This window comes from Anser brachyrhynchus (assembly GCF_964034855.1).
Source record: "Anser brachyrhynchus genome assembly, chromosome: 1".
Lineage (NCBI taxonomy): Eukaryota > Metazoa > Chordata > Aves > Anseriformes > Anatidae > Anser > Anser brachyrhynchus.
In genome coordinates, this window is record NC_137694.1 from 7,886,883 (window position 1) to 7,898,374 (window position 11,492).

Genomic DNA, 11,492 nt, shown 5'->3' on the forward strand with positions numbered 1-11,492 from the left:
ATAAATAGTTCATCAGTTCCTGTCTGGAAGCTTTTAAAAGGAGTCTTGGAAAACCCAAAGTCTTACTTGGTGTGGGCAGTGGAGTCCCTTAGCCCCATACTGTTGCACCTTAACATCGGCTTAGAAGAAATCCTTGTGGAAAGGCTGGAGTTCTAGCTAGTGGCTGGACAGCTCTGAGGGGCGTGTATTTTGTGCACAGCAGTACCAATTGCTGGGGTTTGGGGCTGACTTGAACAGCAGACCTCATTTCTGGGAAGTGTATTGTGAGAGAATATATTTTTGGTTCAAAGTGCCTGAACTATTCCCTTTTTGACTCTGGAGGTCAGTATCCGACAGAGCACTAGTGAGGGGCCTCAGGGCCTCCCGTTCCCTCTGCCCCACGTGTGGATGCTGAGAGTGAACAAAGAGAAGGAGCCTGGGCCTTCCTTCACCTGGCACACAATAAAAAGATGGGGTCTGTAAAAGCCACTTCAGCATATGCTTTAGGTTTAAAACTTCATGTAAGATCTGTAAAAGCTGCTTTAACATACAGTTTAGGTTTAAAGCTTGGTGTGAGAGTTTTATTATTAGTAGGGAGAGTCTTGCTATACTTTCTTGTTGGGGGTTAATTTTCCGTATAGCTGCTGCTTTTGTGGGTTTGTTTCTGTGGAGGAGTCCTGAAGAGTGTGGGAGGGAGAGAGTGTCTTGGGGGGGGGGGGGGGAAGAAGTGTACCTTAAAGCAGGGTGAAAAACGCTTTATTCCTAATTTTTTAACGTAGTCAGAGAACCTTGAACCCTTGCCCTCACCCCCACCCCCTAACCCTCTCCTTTCTCCCTTCACACCCCCAAAACGTGACGGGGGGTGTGGGGGGGGAGAACGGGGCCGCCTCTGAGGCGCCGCCATGGCCCCGCCCCGTGCTGCACGGAGTGTGGGGGGGGGGGGGGGCGGAGCATGGCGGGCCCCAACCCGCGCCTGGCGCCTGCGGCCCCCTCCAAGATGGAGGGCTGGCCAGGAGGTGAGGCCGCCGGACACCGAGCCCCTCGCTTCCCCTCCGCCTCGCTGAGGGGTGAGGAGGAGGAGGAGGAGGAAGGTTCGGGGCTGAGGGAACCGCCGCCGAGCCCTCCCACCCCCTCCCGTAGCAGGAGCGTTGCAGCCGGGCTCGGCGGTGTGGTGGTGGTGGGGCGGGGGGGGGGGGGGGTTGGGGAGGTTTTTTTTTGGGGTCGTGGGAGGGAGGCTGGAGGTTGGAGGCCTCGCCAGCGGCCGAGGAGGGCTGAGCACGGTGCTGTGGGGGGGGGGGGGGGGTGTGCCTGAGGTAAATGTGAGGGAGAGGGGTTGGGGCTGCTGTAGGGGGGCTGGGGGAAAGGCAGCCGCCCCCCTTCCCTCCCCTTTTCCTCCTCATCCTCTTCATCCTCCTCATTCTCCTCATCCTCCTCCTCCTCCCCCAGCCCCTCACCGACTTCCCGAACTTCCCTTCCCCCCCCCCTTGCCCCTTCAGCCCCCAGCAGCCTCCCTCCAGCCCTGCGATCCTTCTGGAAGAGCCTCGGGGCCGTGACTCCGTCGGTCACCGTGGTCCCGTCACAGGGGCCGGGCTCCCCTCCGCGCCCCTCACGAGCTGCAGGGCTGCGGCGGTCCCCTCGGAGGTCCCGTTGAAGAAGGGAGGCTCGCTCGGAGCTGTGCCTCTCGTTACGGGATGCTTTCGCCGTAGGGAAACGCTCTCCCTTGGTCTTAAGGCGCTTTCTGCCCCTGGAAGGGTGTTGCGGCAGCGCCTGCCCTCCAGAGCGTTGGTTGTTCCGTGTAAGTATGCGGCCAGGCACGCCGAGCCGAGGTTCAGGGAGGGAATCGTCGCCGTGCTTCTGCTCTGAGCCTTAGGGTGAGGTTGGAGAGACGCCGTAGGTGTGCGAGAGGCTGCTGGCACAGGTGGTACCGCGGGGACTTTGGGTTGAGGCACGTGGAGTGCATAACGGTTTCAACTCAGCCGAGACATTAAATAGGATTCTTTACCGATTTTCTTATTGTAGCCTGGTATGTGCCATGTCTAGCTTCACTTGAGACCCTCCAAGAATTATGTAGGAAGGAAAATCTCAGATGTAAATCCATTGGAATCACCAACAGGAGTCTAAAGAGTTATGAGGTGGAATATTTGTGTGACTACAAGGTAGAAGAGGTAAGAGAAACACAGACCGATTTGATCACTCTTTCAGCTGAAATTTGGAAGCGAGACAAAGGTAGTTTTGTTCATAATATAAAGAAACAGGCTGCAAGTACAAAGCTGTTGATGACATCACATGAAATATCTTTTAAACTTTGAACTGTAAACAGAAAGCGGTGTAGTTACCTCTTTCAGTATGTTGAAGGAAGTTTTCTTCTGAAATTACGGAGATTTTGGAATACAGAATGCTTCACCTTTGCATATCTAGAAGCAAAACCCTGATGCTTTTAGGTTGTAGCTTGGTACGTATTACGATGCTTCTTTATTTGCAGGTTAACTTTGTTTTTCTCTCGAATGTTGTAGTCTGTCTGATGAGTTAGGGCCATGTGCTGCCACTGGATTCCTACGGCTTGTTCTTGCCAGTGAAATTCAGTATCAGGATTTGGCCTTGTTACATTTACTATGGCTATTTGGCCCTTTTAAAATACATGCAAAGCGCGTGCTTCTCGACTGTAAATACAATGTTAAGTGTTTTAAACGGATTGCTTCTTTAGGAGCATGGTTGATACAGGGCAGATAGAGTTTTTTAGACATTTGCTTGGTAAGTTTAGGATTTTATTTTTTTGTTCTGTATGTGATATGACTATATTCTGCTCGTGCATACGAGTTATACAACTAGATAGTTTAATTTGCTTAACTGCTTTAAGAAACTAGCCTCTTCCTGGTTTAAGATTAGTGACCTGAGTGCTTCACAGCTGTGTATTTCTTTGCCCTTAGAGGAGGTACGTGGAGTATCCAAAGTTGTGCTCTAAGCTAACTTGCCAACAGCAAACTTGATTTTTCCCTTTCTCCCCAGTTCTAATTGTTTTGGGGACATCAAGACCTTCTGTACTGTGTGGCATTTCTTAACTGCGGAACTCTGGATTTCAGTAAACAGACGCGCGGCTAAATCTGCATCTGTTTCTGTATTTCAAGGGCACGGAATACTATCTTGTGAAATGGAAAGGATGGCCAGAGTCTTCAAATACTTGGGAGCCTCAGAAAAATCTGAACTGTCCGTTGCTTCTTCAAAACTTTCTTAGTGACAAGAACGAATACTTATCTCGAGTGAAAGAAGGCAAAGCACTGAAAGTGAGAAACCATGTTAAAGCCTTGAAACCTGCGGTCGCAGATTACATTGTGAGGAAGGCTAAGCAAAGAATAGCTCTGCGGAGATGGAAAGAAGAACTCAACAGGAAAAAGAATCATAGAGGAATGATTCTCGTAGAAAACACTGTGGATCTCGAAGGTCCTCCTTTAGACTTCTACTACATTAACGAGTATAAACCTGCTCCGGGAATAAATGTTATCAATGGAATAACGACTGGCTGTGAATGCTCAGACTGCCCTGCTGAGAAGTGCTGTCCAAAGGAGGCTGGCTTTATTTTGGCTTATAATAAAAGAAAGAAGCTGAAAATCCAGCCTGGCTTGCCCATCTATGAATGCAACTCATTTTGTAGGTGCGGTCCCAACTGCCCGAATAGGATAGTACAGAAAGGCACGCAGTATTCTCTTTGCATCTTCCGAACTAACAATGGACGAGGCTGGGGAGTAAAAACCCTCCAGAAAATTAAAACCAACAGTTTCGTGATGGAGTATGTCGGAGAGGTATGTATTTATCTCATATGGATTGATCATTTACTGTGAAGGAGGAGGAAATAGGAGAAAATCTTGATGAGCTTTCTCTTGGTTTTAACGCTTCCTGGCTTTTGCTGTGTAACAGAGAAGTCTGCTTTTGGGCAGGGGAGTACACTGACTAGACATTCAAGCTGGCAGTGAAATTACGTTGTCCAATATGTTCTCCATTCCAGAGCAATTGTAAAAGGCTGAATGCGAGGAGAACACTCATCCTTTGTGTCCTTACAGAATTCCTGGAGATTTGTGCCCTAGCAGTATTTCTAAAGATGAGTCCTTTTCTTTCCTGGCAGTCACATTCCTCATTCTTCCCTTATCTTTATTGTAGTTTTTGCTGTTCCCCAGGCACAGTTGTTACCAAACTCCCCACCCAGTCTCGGTCCCTTTTCTGTTTTGTCTGGATAATCTGTCTCATGCTGTTCCAAAGCAGAACTTTAATGTTGCGAAGTGCAGACCTGGAGTTACTCTCGAGATTTTGTGTTGCCTTGTGTTACCTCTTTCAGCCTCTGTTCTGCTTCAGGGATCTTTACACCAGTAGCTCCTGGCAGCCTCTCTGATCCACTCTGGTGTGCTTCTGCCACGTATCTGCCTTGCTAATAAGATGATTCAAAATAATTCTGTCCCCACTTAAAAATGTTTGTGGTCTTCATTGTATTTATTCTTGCCCCGAATCTGCTAACTTGTCAGGTTCATAGCCTATTAATAAAACCTCGTAAACTTACAGGAGACTGTTGTGAGTGCAGAATTCTGTTGCTGAAAGCAAAGAGTACGTTTATCCTCTCATGTGAATCTGGTGATTCCCTACTGTTCTCAAATTTGTTTTCAAAATTTGTTTTGTTCTCAAATTTGGTCTGTCAGAAAAATTTGAGGTTTTTTGTCCAATTCTGTTACTTCTTTTATCTGTCCTGCTGCCAAATTGTGATATATATTTATATTTTTTTTTTTGCTGATGGTGCACAACAGAATACATTCAAAGTAACAGGCTGCAGGTGAAGTTTTTAAAGCTTAACTTCATAAATTCAGCTTTGCAAAGTGGTGTGGAGACCTAAGTTATTGTGAAACCAGGAATTCCACAGAGGCGACAGCATCTTTCATTACAGCCAAAAGTCACAGGAAGAGTTTTAAAGACTGGTAACTGTCGTTCCAAATTTTACGTGCAGTTAAAAAAAGGCTTTGTGGGTCTAATGAAAGAATAGTATGTCTAGAAACTCCAAGTAGGAACGGTTTATTTGGCTTCATCAAAACACTTAATGCAGGCGATGATTTTTTCTTTTCCTGAGACAAAGTAGTGCACCGGCCGTAGACAAGTTACACCAGACAGCAAACGTGGTGTTTTTCCTAAGCAAAGTTTTCCTGACTTGATTGTGATGTTTGTTTTAATTCAGTAATAGTTAATAATATGATGCAGGTTTCTTTTTTCTCTCTCTTTAGGTGATTACAAGTGAGGAAGCAGAGAGACGAGGCCAGCTCTATGACAACCAGGGCAATACGTACTTGTTTGATTTGGACTATGACTCAGACGAATTTACAGTGGATGCGGCTCGCTATGGAAATGTGTCCCACTTTGTGAATCACAGCGTAAGGCCTTGTTTTATATCCCAGCTGCTGACAGAATCACCCCAGTCGTGCCAGAAATGCTCTCCTGCTGCGAATATTTTAATGTCATATTCACCGTTTTTCTGAAGTAGCGTGTTTTATTCCAACACAGTCCAGTCACATAGCAGAATATAATAAATAGAGTGGCATACTGAGCCTTGCTCAGAGTGAGGCTGCCTGCGCAAATCCGGCAACGTGAGGCTGCATCAGGTGGACGGCTGGTAGTTCTAGGGGAGTCACTGCACTACCAAAATAGGGTTTGTTTGGTTTTCAAGTAACGAAGAGGCGTAACACACGAGAAACACTTGATCAAGTCAGTGAGGAGTTGAAGACGACGGAGCTGCTGCATTATTTTGTAGCAGGGCAGGGTAGGAGAGGGTGCGTCAAATATCCTTCAAACATTAGTGGATGACGAAAAAAATTGCTGTTTTCTTTGGCATTTCTCTTGTGTAGATAGATACCTTTTCCCCTTCTTAGGATCAAATCTAAATTTGCCAGAGAACCTGAAAGTACATTTTCCGTAGGAAACTTTTGTTGTGTTTTATTTCCTATCCAATTCAAGTACCTACAACACAAAGGCTGAGCTGCATCTGTAAAGGAATTACGTGTTTTTAGTTCAGGAATGATGTATTTCTGAACGGTGCGGTGTTTACGAGGTCTGCGGTCACTGTTGTACAAATAAAGTAAACTCGTCTTCAGGTCGGTGAGCTGATGACATCATTTGTGTGTCATGCAGGCTTGTTAGGGAGGAGGATGAAGAAGAGTTTTAGAATTGCAATTGCTCACTTGTGGAAATGGCAATAAATGATTCCTGCACTTGAGTGCGGAGTTAAAAGTCTAACTTCAGTTCTGCTTTTGTAACGTGAGTTATATTTTACCGTGGAATAGCAGAAAAGCACGCGTATGGTTTAACAAACTGTCTTAGAGACTGCTTAAACTTAATCTAGAAAACCTGAAAAAGTGGTTTATAGTTCCTGCCTGGTTTATTTGACACACGCACTCCTCCTCACCTGTAGCAGATAGCTCAAAAGCCAAGCAGGTTAGCAATTAGAAATAAAAAAAATACCTATAGTATGAGAATGTTATTTCTGTTTTTTTTTCTGACCTGGAAGCAACATTCACGCTCATTATTCTATGTTTAGGTTTATGTGGCTTGAAATGCTAGGTTGTTCTTCTCTTCTCAGCTTTAATTATTTTTGTGGGTTTAGTAAGTAAATCTTAACCCCGAATGTAGGTTAAATTGTTCTGTTTGCCATCTTTTTTCATTGCCATGTTTTGAAGGTACCTTTTTTTTAAGTAGGCTGTTAGATATTCCTGTAGTCCCTGCACTGTGCAAAGGTTATCTTCTTGAAAGAGCTCTACTCTGAATGTTCTCCTTTAATGCTATTTCAAAACTGGAACTTGTTGATTTCAGAAGATAACTTCATTTAGGACTCCTGTCACTGAGAGAAGAGCCATTCCCTCCACTTCCTTTCAGTGAAACTTGCGTTGTTTTTTTTTTACCAGAAACTACGTTATTTTTTTTCTTTACAGTGTGATCCAAATCTCCAAGTCTTCAACGTGTTCATCGACAACCTCGACCTGCGTCTTCCTCGAATAGCACTGTTTTCCACGAGAACCATCAAGGCTGGAGAAGAGCTCACCTTCGACTACCAGATGAAAGGTCTGCAGATTTCAAACCTGTTCTCGGGGGAGGTACGGGGCACTGGCTAACTTTGTTGCAGGCTGACTGATACCGGCATTTTAGGTGCTCAGAGCAGGGGCTTGTGGCTGGAACCTCTGACAAGGCAGCTTATTTTAAAGATTTGTTGCAGGGGTGCTCAGTATAATGGTCAGGGTAAAGAAATGTGTTTGGATACCTTTAAAAAATTATTTTCTTTATTCAAAGTGGCATTTCAGGTACTTTTTGAGGAAACTCCTTGCAAGCACCTGCTAGTGGCAGCCAAGAAGCCAGTTATAACAGCTGAGTGTGGTCTGAGGTGTGTCACTGTGTTGTGGTGCCTGCAGACATCAGCTGTGGATGTAGGTCCTGTGCTGCAGATGTTTAGGAAGAAGGAAAGTCCAAAAATTGAGTGTTCTTTGCTGGGCTGGATGCAGGGATTGTTACTGACTTAAGGAAACACAGTTCTTGGTAAAATATTACTAGCTCTTTGATAATTGATTTTTCCATTTGGGAATTCTTCGCCGCTCTCTTCCCCCCGGTACATTCTAAAACTTTTTAGTCTGTCTGGCGTTCATGTTCTGTGTGTTAAGCTTTGTTTGCCTGCAAACCACTAAGCCACAACAGAAGTGTTGTTAGCCCAGCTATTTACATCCCAAAGAAGTGTATTTATGCTCCAGAGCTGCGCCTCAGTCTTGCAGAAGCTCTCTTTCAGAACTGACAAATTTATCTTACTTAAATAAATCTCTCTTAAAAACTCCATTTTTTGTGGCGTGTGTGACAGTCCCCGTTTGTTTTGTTGTGGTTTTTTTTTTTGGTGTGTCTGACACTCACATTGAAGGCCCGTTGCAGTCTCAGCTGACTGGGATGAACAGCTCGGGTTTGTTGAGCCTTGGATTCTGCTGCTACGTACGCTGTGTTGTGTAGTTGTAGTGGGGGTGTCAGGAGAACGCAGCATAGCTTCACGCACGATTCTTTCAAGACCTGGGGTGGTAGGAGACTTTTTGAAGCCATTTGCCTGCCTTGCATACCTAGCGTGGTTTCGGTCTTTCTTTTAAAATTTTCTGACTTGTGTTTGTCTGTGCCGCAGGTTCGATAGATCTGACTTCAGACTCTGCAGACGGTCTCAGCCCCTCCAGAAAGAGGATCAGAACAGTGTGTAAATGTGGAGCTGTGTGTTGCAGAGGTTATCTCAACTGAGTTTGGGTATCCAACGTCACAAATACTTTGTTCTCTTCTAAAAGTGTTTTAAGAAGACTCTTCTTTCACACATATATTATTCTTACAGCTAATGTAAACGAATACAATGAAAAGAAGGTGTTCTGTTTGTAGCTGAAATGGCATTGGCCAAAGAAAGCGATCTAGTGTTTCAGGCTGAAACTGATATCAGAGGTTAAAGTTTGATTTCTATAGCACTGTTCTGTAGGAGGGAGAAAGGTGTATGGTAAGAAAACTCTTTAAAATGTACCTTGATTTGGATATTGAGTGTGAGCTTACAAAGTGTAGGCATTTTAGGAGCTGATTTCAGTGGGATGAAGTCGTGTTGCATATCTTCTGTACCTTGAAAAGTCTGGAGACACCCAATTCGAGTCCTGAATCATAGCGGACAGTTTCTTTGCTTTTTTTCCGTTGGTGGTGTTGAACAAAAGAAAGGCTTGGAGAGATTCGCAATAACATTTCTTGCCCCACGGGGAAGGAGGGCCGTCGGAGCGTGGCTAGATGAGCGTTCACAGGAGCGCAGACTGCAAAACGTCCGCTGAACTCCACGCAAGTCATCGGTATTAGCAGAGTCCAGATGTAAGGTCAGGTCTCGAACAGTTTTAGCTGATGTCACGTTACTTAGAAGTTTTACAGATAGAACTTTTCCACTTGTTAGGTTCTGACTTTCAGTTAAGATTCTAGGGGGGATCTGTAGTTCTGCACAGAATTTGTAAATACTGCACTGTTACCAGTAACGTACGCTGTTCTGTTCCTGCTGCAGAGAGCTGGCAGTCATTGCTGAAACAAATTACTGGCTACGGTTTGGAAATAGATAATGAAGAGGGAAAGCAGCCCATTGTCTAGCAAAGCTGATGCATTCTGGAGATGGTTACCTGTTAGGTGCAGCAATAGCCTGGGAATTGATTCGTGTTAGCAGTTGGTTCTGATTAAGTTTTTACATACTGTGACTTTTTTTACCTAGTGACAGATTTTTAAGAGACTAGGCCTATTTTTTCTTGTTTCAAAAATGTTAACTTCAGTGAAGTTAGACTAGGGATGAGCTACCCATTTGCTGTAGATGTTTGTAAGATGTTCTTGAATGTAAAGGCTGGGAAACACACAGTTCTTCAGCTGCTTGAATCTTTTTTTTTTTTTTTTTGATTATCTTCAAGTTGACTTGATCTGTTCGTAATGTATGCTAACTTTTGCTTGGCTTCAAAACACTGAAGAGCAGTTGAGTTAGGTTATGAGTGAAGTTCCAGCCAAGGTCCCGGGATGATCGAAGGGCTTTATTCTCACGGATAAAACGCTTGTAAAGCTTGCATATTGCTTACAAACGGCGTAAATGTTGGTAGGGTCAGGCAGAATTATGTTGCTCCATAACTGGATGCGAGCTATGTATCATAGGTCAGCTAGTTACCTTTATAAGGTGCACTGCTGTTGGCTCAGGTGAATGAAGTCAAGTACCCAGCATATATCAGTTTACCTAATTAGTTAGAAAATGCCTTAAACTTCACGTTAATTCCTAGCACTCCAAGAAGAGTGTTTCAAAGGATAATACAGGTTGGTTGTTGATGAAGAAGCACAGTTGCATTGGCACTGAACATCCGGCTCTTTGGCGGAAAGTGACATTTTTATATGCTACGACAGCAAAATCAGTTTGACGGTTGGGGTGAAGAGCGTAGGCCACCGAAAGTGCTCCGTTTTGTAGTCTACAATACAGAGATCCGCGTTGCAATCGATGTTTTATATTGTTTAATGGAGAAAGTTTGCTTAGATTTCAGAGTACCTGACATTTACCAGGCTCACCTGTATTCACACACCTGAATAAACACTGAATCCAGCCAATTTTTAAAATGCCATTTCTCTCACATTTTTTTATTTCGGTGGAATGTGGAGCTTTAGCGTTACCGAACTCTAGATGATCCTTGATCGTCTGGAGTTGTGCTTTCCCTTGCATGTAGCCCAGGTCAGCAGTGCGTTCCGCGTGGATGGAATCTGCCACCTCCAGCTGCTCAACCTGCTGCTGTCCGCAGCCTTTCCTGTCGGTGCAGGAGCGGCGGCGGCAAGAAGTAGATTCCTTACCAAATCAGTTCCTCTGGCCTCTCCTGTGCAAGGTGACAGGATGGTCCGACACCCTTTTTGGCTGTGTTTATGCCCAGTTCGATTTAAAGAATCACAAGTAAATGCATTTTGAAAGCTAAAGTCTTACTAGTTGTACTTGAGTTCAGTGTCTGCCTTTTTCCCAAGGCAGTGTGTGTTATCACCAGCATTTGAAATAACACTGTTGTTCTCCAAGGATGTGTATGTTACCTCTTGTGCGACAAATAAAGGACCTTTAACTTATATCCTGGGAGGTAACAGTAGTTTGTATTTATTTGAAGTTATTAGTCCCTGGATCCTGTTCCTAGTTTAGAAGTTCAAACAGTGTTTATATTTACATATTCAGTGCATTTGGGATTGCAGTTGGTGAATTAGCGTAATGTTACACTGCGTCACTTTTAAAACTTGCCGTTCTTACGAGTTCAGGGGGAAAATTGCCAAATGAGAGGAGAAGAAACTTACTTTCAATTTCTTAAGGAGCCTAAACCAGCCTAGCCTCTGCCTTTGTTTTGCTTTGTGGCCTGGTAGCACCGTCACGGCCACTAGGTCAGTTGCGTACATGCACTTAAAGAGTCCGGTAACCTGTGCTCTATCCTCTAGCTTTTTGTTTTTTTTGTTTTGGAGGTAGCAGAACTAATGCTGCAAGATCATCTGTAAGAAAGCTATTGTCTATTTATTTAATCTCAAAGTTAAGTCAATCCTTTGGTTATTTCTAATGTATGTTTTAGGACTGTGTACGTTAGAATATGCAGTTTGTAAGCTCAGGAACATTTTCTTTTCATAATGTGTGATCTCTAGTATTGCTCTCTTCCTATAGTTTTTGATAAAAATAAATTAAATTTAGTTTTTCTCTTGTTGTTGTCATTCTTGAAAGAAAAAAACAAGTTACCCTCTCAGAATTAGCTGGAACAGAACAGTTTGCTTTAAAGCTGCCCCCTCTTAATTCCCAGCTTTTAGCAGTGAAAGGACTGTAGCTGAGCACTCCGGAGGAAGTCATGTGTTTCCTTTTCAGTTTATGGCTGAGGGGAGCTGGTCTAAATTTGCAATATTGACTTGCCTAAAGCAGATGGGGTTCCTGTGTACTTAAGCACCCTGGAAATGTATTCTACTGTTAAGGGAACAAGCCAACA

General features: G+C 44.3%; 1 protein-coding gene across 4 annotated transcripts; it reads left to right on the top strand.

The window, feature by feature from the left end:
- The first annotated feature begins 866 nt into the window (after nucleotides 1-866).
- Nucleotides 867-11,212, top strand: SUV39H2 (SUV39H2 histone lysine methyltransferase). Of its 4 annotated transcripts, none has more exons than XM_080555564.1 (6): nucleotides 897-995; nucleotides 1,999-2,144; nucleotides 3,105-3,776; nucleotides 5,235-5,381; nucleotides 6,933-7,062; nucleotides 8,150-11,212. In XM_080555564.1, exons 1-6 carry the CDS (start codon nucleotides 932-934, stop codon nucleotides 8,257-8,259), a joined length of 1,269 nt encoding a protein of 422 aa, XP_080411690.1. In that variant the 5' UTR covers nucleotides 897-931; the 3' UTR covers nucleotides 8,260-11,212. The 4 variants fall into 4 exon arrangements, with proteins under 4 accessions (XP_080411691.1, XP_080411690.1, XP_080411689.1 ...); XM_080555563.1 differs by having other exon boundaries at nucleotides 908-1,046; XM_080555562.1 differs by having other exon boundaries at nucleotides 962-1,070.
- The last annotated feature ends 280 nt before the right edge of the window (nucleotides 11,213-11,492 follow it).

Bases quoted from the DNA above. Each gene is read 5' to 3' on its own strand.
- SUV39H2 (XM_080555563.1), top strand. From the start codon at position 932: ATGGCGGGCCCCAACCCGCGCCTGGCGCCTGCGGCCCCCTCCAAGATG. The intron at 1,047-1,998 runs GTGAGGAGGAGG...TTCTTATTGTAG, and splicing joins CCCCTCCGCCTCGCTGAGGG to CCTGGTATGTGCCATGTCTA. The intron at 2,145-3,104 runs GTAAGAGAAACA...CTGTATTTCAAG, and splicing joins GTGACTACAAGGTAGAAGAG to GGCACGGAATACTATCTTGT.